A 26909-nucleotide genomic window follows, 5' to 3' on the forward strand; every position below is an offset into this window, starting at 1 on the left:
TTAAAACATGCTACACCCATCACAACAGCATGGCTTTGGAAGAGAAGAGTTGGGGCTAAACTGATCTACCTGCAGTCAAGACCTTTCACCAGTAGAAAGCATCTGGCACATCTTGAAATAAAAAACCTGGCAACAAAGGCCCAGGACTGTTGAGCAACTAGAATCCTGTATTAGATAAAAATAGGAGAACATTCCTCTTCTAAAATTCCAGCCACTGTCTCCTTACTCCCAGATGTTTACAGACAGTTGTTAAAGTACAAGTCATTTGGGATTGTAATAGTGTTGCCAACTCCCTGAAAAAATAAAAAAGGGACAGCTCATCGGCAGGGCCGGCCAACCCGATTGCCTTCACCCTTACTGGCGTGGTGAATTTTTTTAGCCCGTTTTTTTGTGAGTGAAACAATTTTTTTAACTATTTGACTCGAACCTGTATGGAATTAGATACATATTTTTGAATGCCATGAACACATGGAAAACAAATTTTTATCCAGCAATTCACTTTAATACAAAATAACAAAATGACCTGAATAAAATAAGTATCTTTCTTAAACAGAAACCTGTCCTGCTCAACTTAAAATTGTATAAATTAATATAAAACAATAGAAAGAAAGAAGAACATCCATTCTGTAATAGTGCAATAACAAAAGTGCAAACAGAAAGTCTGTATAAAACTTGTAAACATATTTGTGTCTCAAAGGCCATGACTGTAGGCTACAGTTGTAGTAAAACAGAAAAAAAATAACTCATGAACTCAACAGCTCAATACCATTTTCCATTGGCATTTTATGACTATTTTCTGACTCTCACAATAATACGGAACAAAGTGTATTTCAACTCAATACGGGAAACTTACTTTAGTTTATAAATAAGGGATGATTCAGTTTTTCAAGGGACGGTTGGCAACCCTCGTCACTGACTACTTTATTATAATAAAGTACCTTTATTGTGTACAGCAGGTACAGTGGCCGGTGAATGCAACCATGGTAATGGACACATATATAGGAGCACAATAAGCAAACAAAGAAGAATGCACACATGCATGAGATAAAATGACAACTTAAATTGGTTGTGTCGGTTTCCTTAGCATCTTTTCACTTTCTGTTTTCAGAGCTATCATTATTATTATTATTATTATTATTATTATCATTATTATTGCTATTATTATTATTATTATTATTATTATTATTATTATTACTATTATTATTATTATCATTATTATCTGTATTATTATTATTAATAGTATTAATATTAATATTATTATTATTAATATTATTTGGTGTAGACTTATGGTACTTCATTTGTTCTTTTTGTATATTCTATTCTGTTAAAAGGTGGGCAAGCCCAGACCTTTTTTGGTCAAAATAATCACAATGTTGACCAGGGAAAAACCTGTGTTATCTTGTTTGTTGATTTGTATGTTTGTGATTGACCGAAATAAATATTAACTAACTAACTAATGGACAGTGTTAATATGGCGCCCCTTGCTGGACAAGCAGGCGTGTAATGTGTGAAGGACTTATTTTAAGGGTGCAGGTCTTCCCAAAGCCAGAGCGGCTACAATGATGGAGCACTTTTGAATCCTTTTCTAGAATGATTCCGCCGCTGGGTGTCGTGCTCATCGTGCTCCGCCGGCGCCGCTCCCGCGCCTCTGATTGGCTGCCCGGCGGCGCGTCACTCCCCACGTGGCCCAGTGACGCCCCGCGCTTTCCCGGCATGCAGCGGGGGTGATGTTCGAGTAAAGATGGCGGAGGGAGGAGCGGCTGATCTGGATACCCAGAGAGGAGAGGTCGCGGCGCTGCTCAAAACACAGCTAAGGAAGGGAGACACTTGGTAAGACTTCGGATTAGATCTTTGAAAAGATACCCTGCGGCTGCGGGCCGGCTCTGCCGGGGCTGACAGCTGCCAGGGCCGGGCTGAGGGAGCCGGGGGAGCCGGGGCGAAGGGCCGTGTTGACAGGGAGCTGGAGCCGCTGCTGCGGCGGAGCTGCCGGGGCCAAACCCCGGTGGAAACCGAGATCCACACCTCCCGGGAAACCCTTAAACCTTGTTATCTGGCTCTCACATTCACCGCTTTCAAATCATTATCATCATTCCAGTACCAGAGCTCCAACTCAGCTCAACTCACATTACCAAGACCAACTAATTCATGAAAAAACTGTTGTATATAGAGAAATTTCACCATGGAACACTCTTCCTTTAAATATTAGGAGCATTCCAAACAAGAAATCATTCAAAAAGTCATTTTTTAGATTGGAGAGTTAATAGTGTTATGTTATCATTTTGGGAACTGTGATTTATTCTTTTCTTCTTCTTCTTTTCTTCTCTTTTTAATTGCAATTGGATCTGTGTATGTTTTGTAACTGGAAGTGTATGTTATTATATATAAACTTTATTTGCAGACACTGGGTCCAGAATACAAAACAAGATACACAGACATTAAACACAAAGAGAAAGAGATTCACTTGTACCCTTCAAATTAGCTAAAAACATACACACATTTCCTCCAGTGTTTCCAGAAATTATTATTATTATTATTGTGTATTGTTGTTTATATTGTACTTTTGAAATAGGACCCCAGGAAGACTATGCTAATGGGGATCCTTAATAAACATAAACATGAACCACCTCACTTTGGCGTCCCGGGGCGTGAGAGAGCAGAGCCGGGGGAGGGAGTGCTGCCCCGGCCGGGGACCGCTGCTCCAGCTCCCAGTCAGCGGGTTCACCCGCCGCCTTCAGCAGGGCGGAGTCGGACCAGAACCACCTGTCAACATTTCCCAGCCAGCTGGCTGAACTCAAGAAAGCTACTGTTACAGCTGTCAGTCAGTGGGTCATAGTCTTAGTTGTTTAGGCTGCCGAGGACTACAGTACCTGGTCCTCGCCTCTCGCTGATCACCTGGTTGTGTTTGCTGCAGGTACCTGGTGGACAGTCACTGGTTCAAACAGTGGAAGAAATATGTGGGATTTGACAGCTGGGATAAATACCAGATGGGGGACCAGAATGTCTACCCGGGACCGGTGGACAACTCAGGTCTGCTCAAAGGTAAGTCCTCTCAGTTTTATTCCTGTGAGACCTTTCAAACACATGTGTAAATCAAATTATACCAATAGAATAAGAGATACCTCCGCTCTTTTGACTTTAAGCCACAATTTAAGTGTAAAATAACCACCAACAGTGTCTTATTTTGAGTACTTGAGCGGACTGATATTTTCCCTACCGTTGTTTCCATTCATCAATGTAAACAGATCCAAACAAAAGTCTGGTGTTTGTACCTCCTTTTCTCACTGTTGTAGATGCTTGTCTGTGAAATCTTATTGACTGCATTTCAATGAGCTTGTTTTACGCTGATGTCATGGACTTGACGCAAAGTCAGACACCTCAGTGTCGCAATGGGTAAAATCGTTGAAATCAAATAAGTTGGTGAACGTGGCTTTATACTTATCTAAAGCCAAGGGGTGTCTAAAAATGGGCAAAAACAAAGAAAAGTTACAAGTATCTGTATGAAAGTTAATTATGAGGTAAACATTTATGATCATATTCATCTTTTCTGTTTGGACCATCATCATTCTGGAAGTAAATTGACACAAAAACAGCATTGTCTGCTGACTCCATAGAGTAGCATTCTTTTTAGGCTTCATAAAAAGCTCTCCAGCATACTCTTTTCTTTGTGCTGTTTGTGCCATGTGAGACATTCAAAAGAGGGCCGGCGACAGATGTTTTAACCCACTCGACGGACTTTCTCACTCTCTCTCAAGACGGCGATGTGCTGGCCATTAAGGAGCACCTCATTGATGAGCTGGACTACATCCTGGTACCGACAGAAGGCTGGAATAAGCTTGTCAGCTGGTATGGGCTGACAGACAGCCAGGAGCCAATCGCCCGCAAGGTAAAGATTTTATCAGACTATGAAGCCTATAAAGTCTGTATAAAAGGCGTGTGCTTTGGAGAGCAAAGGTGATTTCTCTGTGATGCTGTGTAATGGTTGGCACGAGTGGCTTTTCTGTGTGTTATAGTTGAAAGGGAGTGGATTATCAATATTACATGAAACGCAGTCATACTTGCTTAACTTGTTCCTTCAGTGACTAAGACCAGGTGATTAATAAGATGATATTTTGGATTTAGGTGATTCATGTAGAGGAAGACTCAGTGACGAGTGCTTTTCGTTCTTTTATGTTAAAAAAATACAGTAATTTCCTCCACCTATACTTAAATTGGTTGTTGTTGCAGTTTATTAGTCTGTGAAATTCTTGATAATGGCATTCACAACTTCAGGACACATAGTGTCAAGTTCCCCTACTTCAAATCTTTCTAATCACGGCATCATGGCAGCTGGAACAGGTTCTTCCCCCGTCACCTCTATGATTACTCTTTCGTTCACTCTCCTCCACTGACCCACCCCCTTTCGCCATGTTTGTCATGGGACATATCGGGTGGCAGTGGGTTTCTATTTTCGGGGCAACGTTCTGGATGACTGAAAAGCTACATGGAGCGATCTCCGGGGCACAACATGCAGGAGGTTCATTATTAGTTTTCCTATTCCTTTTTTTTCCTCTCTCTATAGCTCTTTACACTTTCTTGTCAATCGTTGCGTTGTTGTGGGAAGCACAAGTAGTTGAAAAGGATTCGGGAGGACTGTAGTCAAAGGTTTGGTGCTATGGTTTCCTCCGTAGTCCTCCCCTGGTTCTGGTGGCCAGCGGCAGCAGAGCACTCCTGCGTCCGTGGTTTTTGAAGTGGAGGAATGCCAGCTGAGGTCACACCGGGAGTAGCTGCGTGAAAGCTTGTGAGAGGAGTGCAACAGGCATAACCAGAATGGGAAGAGGAAGGGTGGGTGGGTTAAATGGTGATTCCTTGCCTCTGATTTGAAAGAGTCTGCTAGAATTTGGTGAAAATGTGGTTTTCTTTTTTCCCTGAGATTCCAAACATTTGGATAATTTATAGAGGAGGTAGATTGTTGCACCAAAAGAGTTTTTTGGGTTCGGCGTGAGTTTGTGGCAGAACCTCTGATGTGTTTGCATGACTAATGCGGTTCTTAGTGACATTTATGAAGTTAGTACTCTGTGTACATTTATGAGCGTGTGTCTGTTGGAGGGACTCGGTGGTGAATAAATAGGCCGGGACCCCTCAGCTGTTTCCAAGCCGTGCTGCTAAATTAGGCACTTCACTCTGACACTGCTCCTATCAGAACACTTGATGAGTGTAGCCTTTACTTTATCACTTAGAGTTTACAGTTGAAACCAGTTTAAATTCATTGTATTAGCCAGCTACTAGACGAAGAGGAGATGATAAATCAGATGTATCTGAATACCTGATTCTCTGCTGGGTCAGTTTATCTAAGGAGTTCTCCGTTCATGGCATGTAGGAGACTGTATTTGCATCATCTTTTGGTCCCACTGTATCCTGATTTTGGTTTGGTGTGAATTTTTTTTTAAAGTTTTGGATTCATCTTGTGTAAAGATTGTGTTTTAATTTTTAGAGCCACTGTTTTTGCAGGTGGTGGAACAGGGTATGTTTGTGAAGCACTGCAAGGTGGAGGTGTATCTGACAGAGCTGAAGCTCTGTGAAGACAGCAACATGGACAATGTCATCACCAGACGCTTCAGTAAAGCTGACACAATAGGTAGGCACAAAACTCTCTGGAGTATCTGCTGTGCATGATTTAATAACCTCCGCGGGCCAAGTCGATTTTTAGATTTGATTTTAAATTTCCAGGCTACCATCTCATTTTTTTTTATTTTTTTTTAAAGGTATATGCCATAATTTTTGAGTGTTCATTCCTCTGTACTTGTCAAATCCATCTGACTGACTGACAGGATCAGCAGCTTGATGTTGCGCTATGCAGCATCAACTTGTCGTGATGCGAAGCATCTTTGAGGCAATGACACTGGTTAGAAACCTCGTTAGCCTCTGTGTGCTACACAACTGTGTGCAAGTAAAGCTGAATGAGTCACGAGAGGTCAGACGCCGCAGTTGCTGTCCTTCACCTGCACAGCCTGGGACTCACCTCGGTGCACTCCCTGATTGGCTTAAAGCTTAACTGACTTACTTATTCCCAGTGCTTTAATTCCATTATCTCTTCTTAAAGGGCTGTCATTTATCAACTCTTTCTTTTTCTGACCCTTTTTTGTTTTCCAACATATGGACACAAATCCCTTTTTTTGTCTGCTGTAATGAAATCTGTGAATGTGTTTATTTTAGGAGTTTTTGTATTGCTCCTTTTTTCTCTTTAATTTCTGTTCTCAGCCTCCTAATGGTATAATTTAATTGTTCTGTCAAGTTCAATAAAATGGATAGAAATGGGGAAAACAAAAACAAATCTTCTTTTAAAAGGTGCAGATATTCCCTTGAAAGCTGTAATTCTTGTGAACGCGCTCACACTGATGATGGAGGGAAAAAGCACCTTTTTTGTTTGTGTCCGGCTTTGATGATGACGAAAAATGTCGTCGGAACTTATTCCTTAATTAACCTGATAAATGCTTCAGTTGAAACTATTCAAACATGGCTGTATTTGTGAGCTTTGAGCATTGCGGTTCTTGGCAGTGTAAAGCTCTCTGATCTCGTCCTCTGTCTTTGATGACTTGCAGATATGATAGAGAAGGAAATGAGGAAGCTGTTCAGCATCGCCGACGAGCAGGAGACCAGGCTGTGGAACAGGTACATGAGCAACACCTTTGAGCCTCTCAACAAACCGGACAGCACCATTCAAGACGCCGGCCTCTACCAAGGACAGGTGGGAACATTTGTCTTTATCTGAAATTCTGGGGCTTTGAAAAGCATCGGGGCGGTTTTGTTTGTGAAATATCCATTTAAGACCCGCTGTTATTCTGTAACTCGGGGAAGAATACGTCTTGTGATTTGTGTCAGTTGGACCATTTTTGCCACTCATCTAATTAATTTTAAAATACTAAAGTTTTCAATCATTTCAACTTTTTTCCCTTCTTGTAATCCACACAATGCCAGCCTTGTGGGAACCCTAAATGTTTTTTGTTTTTTTTGTTTTCGTTTTTTTCTTAAAAACATGTCCTAGAGTGAAAAATATCTCATAACCCTGGCATTTTCATGTAGGCGGTGAGAACACGTTTCTGAAACGGTGACATCCTCCCCTTGGACTTTACCTTTATCAGTCCCAGACGTAACAACGGTGGCAGGTTATCATTGTTGTCGGTGCTGCTGCCTGCAAGTGCAGTTGCAGCCCCACATACACATACTTACAGCTCTTTCAGTCCTTTTTAGGCTGTCCATGTGCATAAAGACATTCTTAGAAGATTTTTTAATAAAGAAAAAGATTATATTGGCGTACATGTGTCCTGAGAGTAGAGTACAGAAAATCTCTTCAGAAGATCTAATTTGTTTGAATCTTAATCCAAAGGTTACGAAAAGCATCAGACCGATCACAACACATGTAGAAGCAACAAAACATTATTTGTACAACTTCAACAAACAACACACCTTTTGGTTTTGTTTGCATGAAGTTTGCATGAAACAACACAAAAGACTTTCAGAACAAAAGTTCTACCCATTACTCAATGACTGAGATGATTGAGAATACGCAGCACGGTGGCTTAGTGGTTAGCACTGTTGCCTCACAGCAAGAAGGTCCCCGGTTCGACTCCCAGTGTGTGGAGTTTGCATGTTCTCCCCGTGCTTGCGTGGGTTTTCTCCGGGTACTCCGGCTTCCTCCCACAGTCCAAAAACATGCATAGTAGGTTAATTGATGATTCTAAATTGCCCGTAGGTGTGAGCGTGAGTGTGATTGTGAGCATGGTTTGTGTGTCTATATGTGGCCCTGTGATGGATTGGTGACCTGTCCAGGGTGAACCCCTGCCTCTCACCTAAAATGAGCTGGGATAGGCTCCAGCAGACCCCCGTGACCCCGCAAGGGATAAAGCGGGTAAGATAATGAATGAATGAATTGAGAATACGCCCTGACTCGAGCAGAACTCTTAGTGATTTCCTTCCGACTGTAAGAAATGTGTCTGATCTTGAAGTTGATGAGTGAAAATGAAAATGAAGAACTGAAAACTGTCCAGCTCCTTGTTTTTTCCTGATCAGAATTTCACAATTTCTTAAAACACATCTTCATTTTCAGTTGACAACAACCTAGAGTGGGATGCAAGTGTGGCTGAGGGATTTGTGAGATTATTTTCTTGCAATGTTTCTGACAGATTCATGCTGAAATGATGGAAATTTGAGCTTTAGATCATTTTTCCTCATATAAAACTTTTGAAAATGACAAATTAATATGTCTTGGGGCAGACTAGCACTGCTTCTCTATGCCTTTTTTAAAACTATGTATTCTGTATACTGTTGACTGTAGCAAAATACTCCAATATAATCAATTTACCGTAAGCTCCATGGATGATTGCAACCTTTTCTGATTTGACGAATGCATCAGCAAAAATTGTGATTTTGATTACAGATCAATGAATCCTTCAGCCACAGATGCAAGGACGTAAACAGTATTTATCCTTAAACCTGCAGGATCAGTTTCAGTCCTCTTTTCTTTCTTCTGTCTCTCCCAGGTTCTCGTAATAGAGCAGAAGAACAAAGATGGTTCGTGGCCCCGAGGCTCCACAGCGAGCAAGTAGGTGAACGGCACGGAGCTCAGCTCTTATTACAATAACCAGCCAGTATCCACAAGAATCTGTTGCTATGCAGAGATCACTCATAGACAGAGTTATTGAATTGGTGAGGTGCATGTGTAGTCAGTTTGAAAGAGAAAAAGGTAAGCAAAAGTTGCATAGCATCAGGATTCCTTCCTCTGGAGCTGCTATTACCCCGTCTTTAGATACTGCTAAATTGAACGCGCAAACATTTTAAACTGTCGCTGTTAACGCCACTGCATCATCTTCAGAAATGCCCTCTCTCCGTGACTTTGCCTCAGTCTGCCTCTTTTTGCTTGAACTTCTGTTGCTGGCATATCACTTTATTTGTTTTAATTCATTTCCGTTTGATTTAACTGAGACACACTTTTCTGGAACAGCTCTTTATTTTTTCTGCTCTAACTCATGATCTATTCTTTATCTTTTTGAAGGTCATCTGGTGCTTCCAATCTCTCTGCTTTGCCAAAGATCTCGCCTTCATCTCTCACAAACAATCATAACAGCAGCTTCAACAGCAGGAAGTAAGGCATAGTTGTGGGTCGAATAGCAGGAGGGAGGGGTTGGGGGTTTGGATGCCAGCAGCCAGAGATGGAGCCTGAAGTGTTGCTCGGCTGGATTGATTTCCATTTCAATCGGCTTCTAAAGTGCAAAGCGAAACGGCCGATTTGCATCAGCTTCATTTCCACTCATCGTACAACTCTGTCTTATTTATTGAAGTAGTTTGCAGAGTTCCACTGTGAAAATCCATCCTCATTTTTCTTTCCCGGGGCTATCTCTGGCTGCGATTTGGGTGTTTAAACTCACGGTGATGCAGTTTTAGCTATAAGAAGCGATAGCAGGGGCGGGGAAAGGGCGTATTTGGGGCTGATGTTGTGGAAATTCTTTCATCAGCAGCAGTGCTGTCTAAAAATAATATTGGAAATAAGTTCCCATCTGATTTTTAAATCTGAATACTGATAATGCAGATTTAAATAGAGTTGCATGATTAAGCTATTGATTTATTAAAAAAAATATGTTCTAGCTTTAAGGACGTTCTTATACCTTCAGAGTAATACAGCCATGAATTATATATGATTATTTGGAGATGTAGCTGCAAGTGAAACACCACAGTAAACTGAAATATCAGCTTATTCAGCTTTTCTTACTGATTGCTCCACAGTCTGAAGCGGTTTTCCAATTTACCTTTTTATTGATTGATTTTGATCTTTTGTCTTCTTTAGATAGTTTCTCTCTTCGACTGCAGCTTTATTATTGTAGTAATGAAAGAGAGGCTGCAGCCCCAGCTTTTATTTTTAATAAAGACTGATGCATTGCTTTTTGCAGCGGCTTCAAGAAAGTGAAAGGGCAAGAAAATGCAAAAGGTTTTAATGACGCTGTTTTTGTGTCATGCTGCAGTAATGAAGGAAGTTGCAGGTCAGCAGTTTGTTCCATATAGATTGCAGGTTTATCTTTGCAATGAATAAAATAACAGCACTTTCTTCTCTCTAATCATGATCATTTCTTTTGGTAGCAGGAATTTTACGCAGTGGTTTACTGTGTTTTGGTTACAAGCAGCCTCGTATTTTAGTCTAACACGGGTCTTTCTTAACCAAGACTTGCCTTTATTTTGTCAAAAAGAAAAATATTACAGTATATTGAAGTAGTTAAATCTTTTTGTTTTCATTTTTAATGACTCTTATCTCACTTTTCATCATATAATTTACCAAATAATCTAAGAGATTAGTTACCTTGTCAACAAAAAATATAAATGATTAAAAAAAGAACCACCGCTTTGCTCAGTCATGCAACTCGTCATTAATCATGAAACCAAATTGATGCCCAGTTTTCTTTTCCTATGAGCTCAAATGTCAGAATTACCTGAAATGCCACATACGTCCTCTTACTTTCCGTTCATTGAACGTCTCATTCTGGTCCACATTTGATATTTGATGGGAACTTTAAAGGCTCAGTTGGCCGAGGGTGAGACAGCACTGCGCAGCTGAGGGTGACGCTTTCTGCCTTTTGCTCTTGTGTGATTTATTGCATGATTGTGTGTTTGCCTGTGAGAGCGAGCGTGTTAGATACCTGCCTGATTGTTTGCTTAGTATGCAGAAATAAAAGCTGCAAGAAAAAGAAAAAATCAATATCAATGTGGAGGAAAGGTGTGGAAGCGAACTTGACCTATTTTTCGTACACTTTGTACTTAGATTACAGGTATACGTAGTCATGTAATCTCTGCTGTGTGTGTTTCCGGCAGTGTTGTTTAATCTGCGTGCTGTTGGAGGTGGTGAAATGCACAAGCAGGGTGACTTTGGGAAACTGGATCTCCACTCTCAGCAGCTCGTCTATCCCTGATTCACTGTCGTAGCAACGCTGTCGCCTGCTCTTAATTATGCATGCAATCTCTTTCTTTCCTTTTCATTTGGAACCCTCACCATATGAAGCGGTTCCACGTTGCGTAGCGCGCGTCTTTGATTCTGCGGCTTCGGGCCGCGTGGGTTCATCCTCCGTAACAGAATTAAGTGTCACCGTTTTAAGAGGAGCCGTCCCGCGATTCTGGCAGGCACTCCGTCTCCTGCTCCTCTCTCTCTCTCTGTCTCTCTCTTCCTGGCTTAGCGTCTTTACCTCTCCTCTCCCATGAGCTCATTGTGATGCACACCTTCTGCGGTGTAAATGACCTTCAGAATTGACCTTCAGAGAACATTTCATCTGCCGTCTCTGCTCATCACCTGTTTGAACACGCTGTTCCCTCACAGAGCTCGGCCCACCCCCCCTTTTGCTTTTAGGTTTATTTATTCATTTAGTGTTTTATTTTACAGAAGTCTGTGACAGATTCAAGAGCAGGAAAGAGGGAGGGATTTGCCATGGGGGGGCTAGTAAAAGTAAAAGTGTCGCAGGATGCAATTTTTCCACCAAAAGTGGTTATAAACGAGTTTGAATTAGCGTTGACTTCAGGAAGAAGATATGAGGGTGTTTGCCTGTGCAGGAAAAGGTGATAAATAATTTATTGGATGAGATGAGTGTTGGAGACGGAGAGAGAGAGAGCATGTCAGGCCGGTGAATACTGCAGCCTCAGCTGGATGCGGAGGATCAGCTGCTCCCTCCATCCCCATCTCATTTCTCTTCTGTCAGCCCCCCCACCTCTCCCATGCTGCTCACCCCTCCTCCCTGCTCTCTCTGCCTCTCCCTCCTCCTCCTCCTCTTCTCTGTGCACCTCCAGCTTCAGTAGCAGCAGTCTTGAGCATCTTTGCTGCTGCTATAAATATCTGTGGGCAGCCATAGCGCGGTAGAGAGCAGCAGGCAGGCCGGAGGGAGGAGCACAGGACAGGACAGAGCGAGGGGGACCTGAGGCAGACGGGACAGCGAGATGACGGGCGGTCGAGCCCCAAAGAGAAGAAGGGGAGAGAAAGGGAGAGGTGGAGCTGCAGGAATGTGCGCTTTATTATGCATTCATGGCTTGTTAGACTTGGCTGGATCTGGGAATCCGATTCGGGCCTAAACTTCATCTGGACTATATTCAGGCAGCTGCGCTAGGACTGAGCCGAGTTAGCGCGAGCGTTCAACGTCGGAGGCTGGGAACGGACTTTAACCGTGCCGGACGCAAAACCCAACTCCAAGCAGGCTGCCGGGTTTGTTGGTGTTCATGTGGACATGCGGGCCGGTGCGGGCCGGGGCGGGGCTGAGATGTCATGCTCCTGTGTTGCTGGTGGTGCCTGAGGCCCGAGGCGGTGGAGCTGGAAAGCAGGAGGGTGGACCACCGCGTGCTGAGCTGTGAAGTCCCCGCCTCCACCACCATCTCAGCAGTGTCCTTTGACCAGTGGGAGCCCGAGACGGCCAGCGCGGCCCTGCCGACCTCCCAGAGGTCTGCTCAGTGCTCACAGATGCATTTTGGGAAGGGGCTACGTTAAAGTTCTCACAGGTTCTTAGGGAAGAAGGCTCAGTCGTTTTGTGTGTGTTTGTGTGCGAGCTGGTTGAGGTGGGGTGTCTTCATAGTTTCAGCTTAAATGTTTCCCTTGTTGTCTTCTAGATGCGTTAACAACTTAATCTTGATTTTTAAGATCAGTACATGTACATGGTTGAGTTAACGGTTCCTTTCTGAGTGCACTAATGCTCGTAGCAGCTTCATAACCCTCCATTCAGCCTTGTGTGAACTATTTGTTGTCTTTTGCCACAGTGTGAAGAATTCAAGCTACAGTTTGCCATCCTACCACCCCTACAGCAACAGCTATAACTACCCAGACCAGAGCAGACCGAGTGAGCGCTCAGGCCTCTGTGGACTATCCAACCTGGGCAACACCTGTTTCATGAACTCTGCTGTGCAGGTAACTGGCTTAAATAAGCTTCTCACACTCTGAGAAGGCGTGGAAAACCCTTCCCAGGACTTCAGTGATGGCTTGCAGTTGCTACTGGAAGCCATCCTGCTGTACGTTTTAGGCGCTCATGACTGATTTTGAAGTTGATTTGTTTTGTTCTTCTCCACTTTTGAACCTCAGTGTTTAAGCAATATCCCTCCCCTGACGGAGTACTTCCTCAAAGACAAATACACAGAGGAGCTGAACGAGGACAACCCCCTGGGGATGAAAGGGGAGATCGCCAGAGCCTGGGCAGAACTGGGCAAGCAGCTGTGGTCGGGGAAATACAGCTACGTCACCCCAAGACCTTTCAAGGTGATCAAGTTCTGCTCGTTGACTCGAGCGAGAAAGCACAGCTTTGAATAGCTGTACATCTCCAGATTTAAATCAACCATTTTATAGTTATAAATGGGTGGAAGTGGAGCATTGTTGTGGATGAAATCAGTCATTAGTACGTGAAGACTGTATTATTTAAGTCTAAAATTGATGGAGTAGATCAAGAGGCACCTTTGCTTGGGTTGGTGGTTCTTATCTATCTGTGTTTTTATTCTCCAGACCCAAGTGGGCCGCTTTGCACCTCAGTTCTCCGGCTACCAGCAGCAGGACTCCCATGAGCTTCTAGCCTTCCTCCTCGACGGCCTTCACGAGGACTTGAACCGCATCAGGAAGAAGCCCTACATCCAGCTCAAAGACGCAAACGGGCGGCCCGACAAGGTGGGACTGGCAGTCGGGGATTTTTTCGGTCAAATGTTGAAAGACGTCGCTGAATAAACGCCCACTTAAATGTCACATATTGGTTGTGTATTCTCCTGTGCCGGGAGAAGGATCTTTCAGACAAATGATTCAGCGTCTGATGCCGAGCTTCTTCTCACTCCTCGTTCCAGGTCGTAGCGGAGGAGGCGTGGGAGAACCACATCAAGAGGAACGATTCCATCATCGTGGACATTTTCCACGGCCTTTTCAAGTCCACACTAGTGTGTCCCGTCTGCTCAAAGGTCTCCGTGACCTTTGATCCTTTCTGCTACTTGACGCTGCCACTGCCCATGAAGAAGGAGCGGACACTGGAGGTCTATTTGGTCAGACTGGACCCTCTGGCTAAACCCACACAGGTGGCGTTACGAAGCTGCTGTTCATGAAATCATGATGTCACGATACGAGGCGCTGATGACGTGTTGTTGTTTCTTTTGCAGTACAAACTGACGGTGCCAAAGGTGGGCTACATCTCTGACCTTTGTACTTCCCTCTCCATCCTGTCTGAGGTGCCTGCTGAGAAGGTAACGGCATCTGTTAGTTCAATGTTACTAATTTTATTTTATTTTTTTATATATATATTCAAGGTCTTTTTATTGTTTTTTTTTTTAATTTTCACAGATTACATACAAGAGAATTAGAATTAACATAGTAAATATGATAAACACCTATAACCCCCACATGTCTTGCTCCAACGGAACCCCATCCCTACAACTAGCGTATTGTACCATTCAGAGATAAAAAATAAAGACAATAAAGTTAAAAAAAAATAAATAAATAAAAACATACAAATAAATAAAAAAAAAATATAAAATTAAATAAATAAAAATAAACATTACAGATAACAAGCAATGTTACTAATTTTGACATGAAAATAATAGTTTTTCGGTTTTAATTCCTACCAAACAGCAGCAGCGGGCCGAGGGAAAAGCAGCATTTACATCCTGTAGATTGATGGAGGGATGGTGAACAGAAGGACAAACAAACACTATAGGATTCATTTTCACACTAGTTGACAGAAGGTTCCGATGTTAAATCTGTCATGAAGATATGAAACTATACAAAAAACAACCTTCGGGATATATTGGTATGTTGCTTAATCTCCTGTTTCTCTCTCACAGCTTTCGGCTCTTAAACAACCACTAACATCCTTTTATCATCTGGCTTTTGTCCTCCGCGGGAGTCAAGCCACTCTGCCGTCGTCACGGCTGCTTATTAGATCAGTCACATTAACAGAACAGCCTAATGTTATACTGTAAATAAATCTGCTACTGCAAAATAAGTTTAAAACCTCGCACTTACTGGGCGAAACGTCTTGAATGGAGGATCGAAACCAGACAGGGCCAACAGTCTCTCAATGAAGAATCACAGCAAATCCACACCACTATTTGAAGTATTTCTGCAGTAATTTGAGCTGGAAAAGCCCTGAGTAGAGTCACGTGACTCGCTGCGCACTCTTGCGGACCGCAAGGTTGACGTTCAGATCAATAATTGTAATGATTTTCTTTTTAACCAGCGGTTTAGAGGTGGAACGAGAAACTAACTCCACTCTGCATTTTCCTCTGCTTCTTCCTCTCCAGATGATTGTAACTGACATCTACAACCACCGTTTCCACCGGATCTTTGCCACAAACGAGAACCTGAGCAGCATCATGGAGCGAGATGATATTTATGTGTGAGTGTGGAGACGCCTGATGGATGATATGATGATAAACCTTCCTTGCTTCTTGTTACACTGCAGCCTCCGTGGCCTCAGATTGCATTCACGTTGCTGAGTAATATGTATATTTTCTTTGATTTGAAAACATGCACAAGCATAAAAACAAATTGTGTAAATATAATAATATCTAAAAAAATACCACATTGCGATGAAGTGCAAGTTCGAGAAGGAGCTGAAGGAAGCAAAGCTTACAATTTCAGCCCCCCCTTACATTGTCATATAGTACATAATACAATTATATATACATATACAAATCCATTTACACAAACATATACATACACGCACACACACACATTCATAAAATTTAAATTCCATAAGAATATTCGTAATCCATAAATCAATGCAATCTAAAAAAAAATCAGAACATTTAACTTTAATATGAATGAATATAAATAAAACCCACATTACAAACATGCTAACTAAATAAAATCCTTTCTAAAAAAAATAATAAGATTAGCTGTCCAGTCCTTTGTAGCTGGCCAAGAGTGTTTGTTTATACTTATTTTTAAATTGTTTTGAGTTAATGCACATTTTCACGTCCTCATCTAGTTTGTTCCACAATTTTACACCACAAACAGATATGCACATACTTTTCAGAGTTGAATGGGTGGTAAGCTGTTTAAAATTACAATTCCCTCTTAAATTGTATGTTCCCTTTCTATCCAAGAACATTATTTGGATGTTGTAACAATTTATTCCAGACTTTAAACATAATCTGACCCGTTTTAATTTTGACTAGGTCCCAGAATTTTAAAATACCCAATTTGTTCATGATCTGAAAAATGTTTTTTATAATGTAATTTATGATGCAATCTTAAAAAATGGGGGTATTTATCTGGATCCATGAGCTTCACTTGTTAGATTTTAAAGCTGGATTCACAAGCGCTTGCTTCATTGGGGAGGTTGTAAAGGACTCGTTCTTTCGTTTGCAGCTTTGAGGTGGCGGTGAACCGAGTCGAGGACACGGATCACGTAGTAATCCCGGTCCACTTGAGGGAAAAGTACAAGCAGTCGGGGTACAACCACACGAGCACGCCGCTGTTCGGTCAGCCCTTCCTCATCGCCGTCCCCAGAACCCTGAGTGAAGACAAACTCTACAACATGCTGCTTCTGCGCCTCTGGTAGGTCCATTCCTCCCTCTTCACGGCTCCTAACTGCTGTGGGACGGGCTTTTTAGTAGGGCTGGGGATCGATTCAAATGTCAAGATTCGATTCCGATTCTTAAGATTCAGAATCGATTATCAAGATTTAATTCGATTTGATTCCGATATTGATTTGGGTTAGTGTTATTAAAACTGTTTTTTGAGCTGTTGCATGAATTATATGACTGTAGTTAAGCAACATATTAATACTAGTATTATATTGGGATTCAACAGCAAGTATTGCAGCTAATGATGCTGTAAGGACCAATCAGCTCCCAGAATGCTGATAGAACTGCTTTCAGAAACATCATGTGGGTCAGAATTACCAAACAGATCCAGGGCAGCAAACAGACGGATGAAATCGGTTTTATTTTTTCCCACATTCCGTTTTTATTGGTTCCATTTTCGGTCTATTTTGGTTTTTAATTTTTGAGCATTTGGTTTTTAGCATTTTTTGCAAATGTAACCCCAAGACAGTATATAAAGTATTGAAATATAGACAATTTATTCAATTATAACCTAACACTTTAATGTTTTCATACCTTTAAACATATTTAAAGGCAAAAACATGGCACCATTTATTCTCGTGTCCAACAAAACATTCCTTTTTTGGGGATAAACAAAAAAATAACCAAAAGTTGTAATGTAATGACAAAAAAATACATAAATAAATAAAAGAAAAGAAAAAAAAAAAGAAAAAAGAAAAAATCGATCTTTAGACATATTAATCGATTTTTAGGAATTAATATGAGATTCGATTTAGAATTGGGAAATCGATTTTTTTCAACACAGGCCTACTTTTTAGTGACGCAGGGAAGACGTTTAAGCGTACAAAGACAGACGGATACATCCATGTAGCTTTTCTCTGATGTCATCTGCTTTTTTTTGTTTTCAGCCGGTTTGTGCAATCTTCTGTAGAGGAAGACGAGGACGACTCTGAAGAAACGCAACCAACTAAACCACACACTGTTAACGGAAATGCCACTAACGGACTGCTGGAGGAAGGTTCGCCAAGTGAGTGCAGCAACACGTCGAGTTGCAGTTTCTGCTTTACTTGCTCCACGCGGACCGTCTTATTTCAGGCATCTGCCGTTCTCGAGAACCCGCCACTGGACCCACAAACCCCTCTGTCCCCTTTTTAGGTGAGATGGAGACGGACGAGCAGGACGACGAGTCCAGCCAGGACCAGGAGCTGCCGTCCGAGAACGAAAACAGCCAGTCCGAGGATTCGGTGGGCGGCGACAACGAACTGGAGAACGGCGTGGGCGGCCCGCAGGCCCCCGCCAAAGCACAGCAAACCCCGGGGCACAACAGGAAGAGATTTTTTACATTCCAGTTCAATAACATGGGCAAAACAGACTTCTCGCTCATCAAGGAGGACAGCCGGCAGATCCGCTTCGACGAAGGACACCTCAGACTGAGCGGTAGGAAGCGGTTGTGACACAATAATGAGCAAAACTATCATCCGGATAAAATCTAATTGGAGAAGTGAGATAGACTAATGGCAAATAAAGATCAAATCGAGTTTGGATTGAGGTTTCTTTCATCTCTTCACAGACCGCTCGTATCTGTCGTTGGACTGGGAACCGGAGTTCAAAAAGAAGTATTTCGACGAGACTGCTGTCGAGGTAAAAGTGAAATCTGGCCGCACGGCGTTGATGTTTCGTTCTTAGTGCTGATCGTTTAGTTTGAATAATTCTACAGTGTCGTGGGGAGATTTCATCGGGTGCAGAGGTATGGCTTTGGTCTAACGGCGCTGTGTTTCTGCAGGACTTTGACAAGCACGAGAGCATGGAGTACAAGCCTCAGAAGAAAGCGTTCTTCAAGCTGAACGACTGCATCGAGCTGTTCACGACAAAAGAGAAGCTGGGAGCTGAGGATCCCTGGTAAGAAGCACTCGAGCAAGGGGTCACATTCTAGACTACACAGAACACAGGGGGCTCGTAGCACACGGCTATGAATTTCACAACATTGTCAGTGGCCAAGTGGGCTTCAATAAAGCAGCATGTTGCACGGTTTGACACCACATGGTAGGAAGGGGAAAGAGTATAAGTATATGCATCTTCAGGGCCGGCTGGGTCTGGATAAAAAAGTTATGGCACTGTAGCTGATGACCAGCCTTGTGAGGGGGCTAGGGCTGGGTACCGATTCAAATGTCAAGAATCGATTCGATTCCGATTCTTAAGATTCAGAATCGATAATCATGATTCGATCCGATTTGATATTGATTTGGCCTAGTGTTATTTAAAATGTTTTTTGAGCTGTTGCCTGAATTATATGACTGGAAAATAACTAGTGAAATAATAATTTCACAATAATTATTGTGAAATAACTAAGAAATAAATAACTCAAACAGGCCTTTCAATATCCATTTAAAGTGCAAAAAAGAAAGAAATTGCAACAGTTCATGCAGTAAACAAATCATTTTAGCTTATCTAATTTATTCTGTCACCACGCACACATATTGCCATGAAGCACCTGGTATTTTTCATGACAAACTGTGTGTCCGACTACTGGGATTAAAGTTCACCTGGCGAAAATGATGGAGAAAAGAGAAAAAAAAAATCGATCTTTAGACATAAGAATCGATTTTTAGGAATTAATATGAGAATCGATTTAGAATCGGAAAATCGATTTTTTTCAACACAGGCCTAGAGGGGGCCTCATATCTGTGCTCTCTGTCTGCAGGTACTGTCCGAACTGCAAGCAGCACCAGCAGGCCACCAAGAAGCTGGATTTGTGGTGTCTGCCTCCGGTGCTCGTGGTCCATCTCAAACGCTTCTCCTACAGCCGCTACATGAGGGATAAACTGGACTCACTCGTCGACTTCCCGCTCAGGTGTGCAGTCACTCGCGGGAAAAAATCAGTAATTTGTGCAGCAGGATGCTGCACGTTTTTGCAGTTTTTAGCATCCTCGTATGGTTTAATACGTGCAAATGAAATATAACGTTGTTCTCAGATGTAAAGTGTTTGTTTACTTTAGTTAGTTCTTCCTTACTTTTGGTGCCGGTACTTTCAGTTCAGCGTTGTTGCACAAACACAAATATGAGGCGCCAATGTTTTATCAGAATTAATCAGATGATGGTGAAAGTGTCTACTTTCTCCTTCCTTTATGAGATCATTCTGTCTCATAAATCCGTTACTAAAAATATGAGCATATATATTTATCTACCACAGAAAACTGAAATATATCAACCAAGGACAGTTGTAGCAGACGGTGGACAAATACATAAATTGTCGTTCACCATGGTGACGTTGTGCGATACATCGCTGGACACTTTAAATAAAATGCTCTCTTTCTATAGTTGATTTATATTCAATTTTTATATTTATATTCTTATATCTGTTGGTTTTCTTGAGATGTTAGTGTTTCATTATGCTTCATTTTTGACTCTTCTCTTTCATCAGCGATCTGGACATGTCGGAGTTCCTGATCGATCCCAACGCCGGGCCCTGCCGCTACGACCTCATTGCCGTGTCCAACCACTACGGCGGGATGGGAGGCGGCCACTGTAAGACTTCAGCACAACTTCACACAGCTGACCGGTCATTTTCCTAACGATATTTGAAGTTAGGATTTACTTTAAATAAATTAATTCAGATTTATAACAGTAACACCACCCTTTTGTTAATTCACTCAATAAAACTCCTCTGACTGAAGCTGAAACTTGGCATTATGCTGTTTCATTTTATTTGACATTGACAGCCTGTAAAACAAAGTCAGTAACCGTCCAAATGCTCACTCTTAGAAGTTGCTGCCCGAGGATGCTGGGAATTTATAGCTTGGAAAAATAAAAACGGCCCAAAAGCTGCAGTTGATTGATGTTTCTCTGGTTTATTGATAAATCAATAAAAAAAAACATTCTGCTTCTTGTAAATGTGCTCCTCCCAGATACCGCTTATGCTAAGAACAAAGACGATGGAAAGTGGTACAACTATGATGACAGCAGCGTGTCTCCTGTCAGCGAGGACCAAATAGTGGTGAGTGTTTTCGCTTGCAGAAGCATCGCCGTTCTAAATGTGATCGACAAAATCATCTTAAAGCTGCACATTACAAAGGTTGGCTGCCGGTTTCAGATTAAAACTGGGGAACTCATACACTAAATTGACTGTGGCCTTTTAACAACTTGGAGATCAAGTACTGTCAACCCGAAGCTTCTGATTGGATGATGGATGATTGACACCATTTGACTTAATTGATCCTTGGTCAAGCCCCGCCCCTGTTGCTAGGTCGGACAAAACTGTCATCTCTCCCGTCCACTCCCATTGTAAAAACGGGGTTTTACATAACTTTATTTCTAATTATTGGACCAAAGAAAATCAAAAGCAACTGCATTTAAATAAAAGGAACACTTTGGGTATTGTGTAGTGAGTTTAAAAAAAACTCATTGTTTTCGGCAAAAAAAACAAGATCTCTTGATTACCGGTAGTTTAGCTCATAGCACGGTGGAAGGTTGTTTAGGTTTATGTATCCAAAGCAGACATTTTTTGTAATTTACCATTGGTTTTGGGATGAAATGTATTCCTGTGATTCTCTGTGGGTAGCAGGTGTCACTTTTACAAGTGCCCCAAACACACCGCTTAACCGTTTTAAGATAAATAAATAACAGGCTTTAGCGGTTGTAGCTGCTGCTGAGCCGACTTTGTTTTGGCAGTATGGATCGGATTTCTGCCGGTTTGGGGATGAAACTACGCTGCACCTTCATTACACCGTGTGCAGTGTGCTCTGAAGTGTTCCTTTTACTAATACAAAGTTTAAAAAATAATCCAGTGATTTAAATTTCAAGGCAAGTAAAAACTACACTTTTTCCATTGATGTGAACGAGAGAGACGGCTGTTTTGTCCAACCGGAGGAGAATTATTTTTCTGATTGGTCAGTCAGGGACCAATCAGCACATAAAAGCACATAAAGCATGTGTCACATAATGAGGAAAATGAAAAGAAATCAGCCAACTCATCAGGAAAAGAATTGTGCTCCGTGTCAACATGAAATTAAACGCTGTTTGCTAGTGGAGGAGCGGCTGCTCTGGGAAACAGTAGAAAGATTAGAGCCCTAACCGACCTAAATTATTAAAGGTTTCCACAACTTGGTTATGTGTGGAGATACAAAATAAATAAAATTCAAAAAGCTTGCAACTGTTCTCATTTTTCTCAGTGGAAACTTTACTTTGACAAGTTTGGCTGCTTAAATGTGGAACTCGGATCATTGCTGAACTTGCTGTTCTTTGTGTTTATGCGCATTTGATACTGCGTTTTAAGGAGGAAAGCTGAGAATTAAAAAGGGAAAGAAAAAGTTAATCACCACACTTGGTCTTGTAGAGAAGGGATTGTGGCCTCTTGGGGAGTTTATAATTAAAAGAATCTGCCGACTCGCCGTGACTCAGGAAAAAGTCGTCTGTGCAGTTGATGAACTATTGATTTTTGTTCCTCTGTTTCTCTCTAGTCCAAAGCAGGGTACGTGTTGTTCTACCAGCGCCAGGACACGGTGAAAGGCACCGGCTACTTTGCCCTCGACCGTGAGGAGGAAGAAGGGGAGGACGAAGAGGAGGAAGAGGAAGGGGAGGACGAGGAAAAAGAGGCTAGCGAGCTGCAGGAGAGAAAGCCGGCTTCAGCCACTCAGGGGGCGTCGTCCGCAGCCGGCGCCGAGGGGGATCTCAACGAGAACAGACGCAGGAAGAACGACAACGACAACCAGCAGGATGAAGAGGAGGAGGAGGAGGAGGTGGAGGACGACGAAGAAGAGGAGGAGGAGGAGGGGGAGGAAGAGGAAGAGGAGGGGGAGCGCGCGCCCAGCCGGGATGTAACCATGAAAACCAACTGAGGTGAACTGGGACAGGAATCAACGGAGAGAGCTTATGGGATCTTTCCATCCAAAGCCATATGGACACACAGCATGGCAGCGGGCGCCACCGGTCCCACCCAGCAGCTCGGACTCCGCCGCTCCGCGGCCGAGCCACTGCAGGGATGACGGCTGTTAGTGAGGAAGCTGCCGGGGTACGCAACTCTGAGAAACCTGGGCCTCGTCCGTGGGTGGATGACTGTGGGTTTGTGTGTCGCCACATTCATTTGTTTAGCATTTGCTCGTCGGCTCTGAAGTCGCCGAACGGCGCCTGGGATTGATTTTTGCAGCTTGGACGTCTCCTTTTGCTTTTTTTTTTTTTTTATATATCTCTATTTTTCCAGCGGTGCATTGTTGGCATATCATTTTAGTATTATTTAGGCTCTGTACATATTTTAAACACTGAATTTTGTTGAGTTTTTCATGCTGCGCTGAAACATTTTTGAAGTTGCACAATCACCAACCATCCACATTTTTTTTTTAATGTATTAATGCCAGACAAACTGCAATCGTTCAACGACTTTGCCGCTCGGAGGGTTTTCTCGGACGAAGAGCTTCGGGAGCTGCCTTTACCAAGTCAGCTGCTGGACGCGTCTACAATCTAAACCGCTCGTAGTTGTGTGGTTTAAAACCGTGTCAAAGCCAAACTCAAAGCTTTGTATCGCTGCTGCTGTGACCTTTGAACTTTGGACAGTTATCAGTGTCCTGGCATGAGCCTTAGTTGTTTAAGGCGCTGTCTTTGCTGTCTTTCTTTGGTCCTTTTTGTTCAAAATTTGGCTTTTTGAATGAAAAAATCAAAGCAGGGTTATCTTCATCCTGCTAACTTAGCAGCTCAGCCAACCTCCTCCTATTTTTTTCATATTTTAGCTGCATAGATGAATTTGAATAAAGCTGTTTTAGGCCCAAGCGCACCGTCTTAATCAACCTAACATATTGTGCATTAAATGCCGTGAATAATAGTTAAAAAATCTACCTGTCAGACTTGGAGACGCTCCTCCACCGACCTTCTTTTCAACCCTCCCCCAGTATGTGGTATGTAAAGCTTTACCGTGGCTCTGCACTCTCTTTCTCTTCACATCCGAGGCGCTGTGAGATGAGGAACATCGGTGATTTCGCTGACATCAGATGCATCGTCTCTTGTTTGGGTCACCTCGGCCTTAACTCCAAATCTCGCACCAGCCGCCTTTTTCTTTGCACGTCACTTTCACTTCACGCTCCCACGAACCCCCGACACCAACATGCTTTGTGTCCGAATGTCCGTCGCATCTGCTTGCTGTGTCACAGCCAAATCACCTTAGTCTTTCTTCTTCTCTTTTTTTTTAAAATCCACAAGAGGGCCAGAATGTATGCTGAATGGATTGAACACAGACCACATGTACACGACCGATGCCTTTTCATTTTCGTTCCTCCCTCTCATTGGTTCGGTTGAATGTGATGACCTTTCATGTCGGCTGTATCAGATTCATGGGAAAATGCTTCTTTGTGATCTTGGAGGGCGTGACGGGCGTGGGTCGGTATGGGGGGGTGGGGGGGTGAACTGAAAAACGGTGGGGTGAGTCTTCCTTAAAGGCCTTTTCAGCTTTTGGGATCATGATGCAGTGAGAAGATTTTGCGGCAGGTCGTCGCAGGATCTTCCTCTACCGGTGTATAACTCACGATAAACTCTATTCTCCATGGTGGAGTGTTTTATGTTTTCTTTTTTTCTATCTGTTCGCTCCATTGTAAACAGCACTAGCGTACCTGTCGTTGCCTCAGAATATTAGACTTGTACCAAGCCTTTATGAGCCTCTCTGTGCTTTGACGTCAGCAGGCTTCATCAGCTCAGCGCTGCCTTGCTTTTAGGGCGACTCACCCCATCCTGTCTGAGGGAGATGTGATTGCTACTATATGCTTATACAATATTGTACAGAAGAGTTCACTCTGTGAGTGCACATTTGATAAAGTTTATTTATTTATATGTAAGCATTTAATAATTAAAAAAAACAAAACATCGAACGACTATATTTAAAACCTTGGCAAGGCCTGAGAAGTCACGAGTACACACAAACACATTAGTTTGACAATTCTTGTCAGGGAGGGAATATTTTTTAAAATAAAAGGATGATTTTTTTTTTTTTTGTAAAAAATGAATAAATAAATAAAAAGAATCTAGACATCCTTGCATGATGATGTGTTGGGGATTTTGAGGTTTGGCTGCACTTGAGTTCACTTGGGTTTACATTTGAAATGTGCATGTGTATTTATACACAATCTTCAATAAAGTTGTGTAAAGCTTCCTGGGAATCCAGTCCTTGTTTTCCCTACTGTCTGTCTTTTTTTTTTTTGGTAGGATGTATTTACAAAACTGCCTTTGCAGTTCCTGGTGTGAAGAAATACTACTCGTGCGTGCATATTTATTTTTTTCTTATTATTGGTATAGTGCAGAAGCTACGCCTTCAATTATTGATCTTCATCATCCACAGATCTTCACAACAGCAAATTAGTGGGACTGCAAACTTCCTACAAAAAGACAGCTTTAAGTCCTCCGAGGTCCAAATTGGTTATTTTGAATAAGGAATTCATTTTTGCATTTACTGCTATAGCTTCTGTCCCTCACATCATCCAGTGTTGAAAAACTGAACTCTTACATCAAGGAAGACTGGAAAACATTGCTCTTTCAAAACAATTATTTGAAAATTGTCATCAGCCAGCACATAATTTAAAGGTTAGCACCTGTGATTTTATAGCCTTGTATTAAAGGCAACTATTTAATAATATATAGAGGCTGAATGTTATTATGCATCAAGTTCACAGAATTACGGGTAAAAACATGCAATGACATATTGGGAGTCGTAGAGTAGCAATGCTGCCACCCAGGGGTCTTAGTCTCTTTTCTGCAAGATCCTACAAATCGGCTTACCTCTGCAATACAGAATCAGAATCATGTTTATTTGGCAAAGTCAGGTCAAACAAGACAGGGAATTTGACTCGGTTATTTTCGCTCACTGTACAGTAAATAGACAAATAAAAAAGTGAAAGGTGCAGCAGCATGAGGTAGACATGGTTATTGAAAGGTGCATTGTTACAGCATATGATTGTGATATGATACAGGTTCAGGAGTTCAGACTTGCCGTCCACTATAAACATTTCTTCAGTTTCAAGTAGGGTTGCCAACCGTCACCTTAAAAACGGAATCGTCCCATATTTATAAACTAAAGTACGTCCCGTATTGAGCTGAAAAGGGGACACACTTTGTCCCGTATTACTGTGAGAGTCAAAAAATAGTCATAAAATGCCAATGGAAAATGGCATTGAGCTGTTGAGTTTATAAGTTATTTTTTTCTGTTTTACTACAACTGTAGCCTACAGTCATGGCCTTTGAGGCACAAATATGTTCACAAGTTTTCTACAGACTTTCTGTTTGCACTTTTGTTATTGCACTAAAAATGTACACTATTACAGAATTGATTTTTTGCTTTCTTTCTATTGTTTCACATTAATTTATACAATTTTAAGTTAAGCAGGACAGGTTTCTGTTTAAGAAAGATACTTATTTTATTCAGTTCATTTTGTTATTTTGTATGAAAGTGAATTGCTGGATAATAATTTGTTTTCCATGTGTTCATAGCATTCAAAAATATGCATCTAATTCAATTCAGGTTCGAGTCAAATTGTTAAAAAATCGTTTCACTCACAAAAAAAGGGGCTAAAAATTCACCACGCCAGGAAAGGTGAAACAATCGAGTTGGCTGGTGTTCTGCAGATCCTTGCTCCCTGCCGAGAAATGCTACTTTGTGGTTCTGCGCACGCGCACAGTCGATTTTCAAAGTTTGATTGCCACGCCCATCATTTCTTGCACGATGTAAAATTGATAATATGGGAAGTTGAGTATTTGATCCTTCAAAATACACGACCCATGACATGAATTGCATTACACTTTGTGAACATTATACGATAAAGAGAGAAAAAAAACAATTCTATCGCTTTATTTGATATTAATTCAGTCATTGCCCTTTATTTAGCCAGGCAGGTAATTAAGAACACATTCTTATTTACTATAACGGCCTGGCAAGTGACAAGGACCACTTGGGGGGAAAGGGAGTGGGCTAGGGACTAAAACACTGTAAAATTGTAGCTCTACAAAGGTAGAAAACCATTAGGTAGCATTTTTTGGCAAAGCAGCCTTATTTATTGTTCTGGGAGTTGGCAACCCTAGCTTCAAGTTCAAGCAGAGCCGTCTGGGGGATTTGCGAGGCCCTGTGCGAAATGGCCAGGGGGGGCCCAAAAATTTTTTGGGTTTTTCGGCTCGGATCGGGTATCTATATGCGCAATTTTAACCCTCCAATTAGCAAAATACTGGATACCTTCCCCTGCCTCATCATCATTTGGCTTGCCTCGACGCGGGGCCCCGCGGCTGCTTGAGACCCGGTCAGATCGGTGATTTTTGTAACAAATGTATCAAACGAGCCTTTCAGAGAGGCATTAAACTCTTCCATTTTCTTTAATTTTTTTCTTTTTTCATCCCCTGATGGAAATTTCCTGAATCTGTCT

General features: G+C 42.1%; 1 protein-coding gene across 5 annotated transcripts; it reads left to right on the plus strand.

The window, feature by feature from the left end:
• The first annotated feature begins 1720 nt into the window (after positions 1-1720).
• On the plus strand, positions 1721-24666 carry LOC133424595 (ubiquitin carboxyl-terminal hydrolase 15-like). 5 transcript variants are annotated; one of them, XM_061715281.1, is made up of 22 exons: positions 1721-1830; positions 2912-3039; positions 3753-3883; positions 5488-5614; positions 6579-6724; positions 8517-8578; positions 9029-9118; positions 12751-12898; positions 13070-13243; positions 13484-13642; positions 13813-14037; positions 14119-14202; positions 15259-15353; positions 16331-16519; positions 17436-17554; positions 17683-17964; positions 18098-18168; positions 18311-18426; positions 19229-19378; positions 19949-20052; positions 20433-20521; positions 21984-24666. In XM_061715281.1, the coding sequence occupies exons 1-22, from the start codon at positions 1742-1744 to the stop codon at positions 22359-22361; spliced, it is 3156 nt and encodes a 1051-aa protein (XP_061571265.1). In that variant the 5' UTR covers positions 1721-1741; the 3' UTR covers positions 22362-24666. The 5 variants fall into 5 exon arrangements, with proteins under 5 accessions (XP_061571265.1, XP_061571266.1, XP_061571267.1 ...); XM_061715282.1 differs by having other exon boundaries at positions 12796-12898; XM_061715283.1 differs by lacking the exon at positions 9029-9118.
• Positions 24667-26909: the final 2243 nt, after the last annotated feature.

Source organism: Cololabis saira, chromosome 23 (assembly GCF_033807715.1).
Source record: "Cololabis saira isolate AMF1-May2022 chromosome 23, fColSai1.1, whole genome shotgun sequence".
Classification (NCBI taxonomy): domain Eukaryota; kingdom Metazoa; phylum Chordata; class Actinopteri; order Beloniformes; family Belonidae; genus Cololabis; species Cololabis saira.

Bases quoted from the DNA above. Each gene is read 5' to 3' on its own strand.
- LOC133424595 (XM_061715281.1), top strand. From the start codon at position 1,742: ATGGCGGAGGGAGGAGCGGCTGATCTGGATACCCAGAGAGGAGAGGTC. The intron at 3,884-5,487 runs GTAAAGATTTTA...CTGTTTTTGCAG, and splicing joins AGGAGCCAATCGCCCGCAAG to GTGGTGGAACAGGGTATGTT. The intron at 19,379-19,948 runs GTGTGCAGTCAC...CTCTTTCATCAG, and splicing joins CTCGTCGACTTCCCGCTCAG to CGATCTGGACATGTCGGAGT.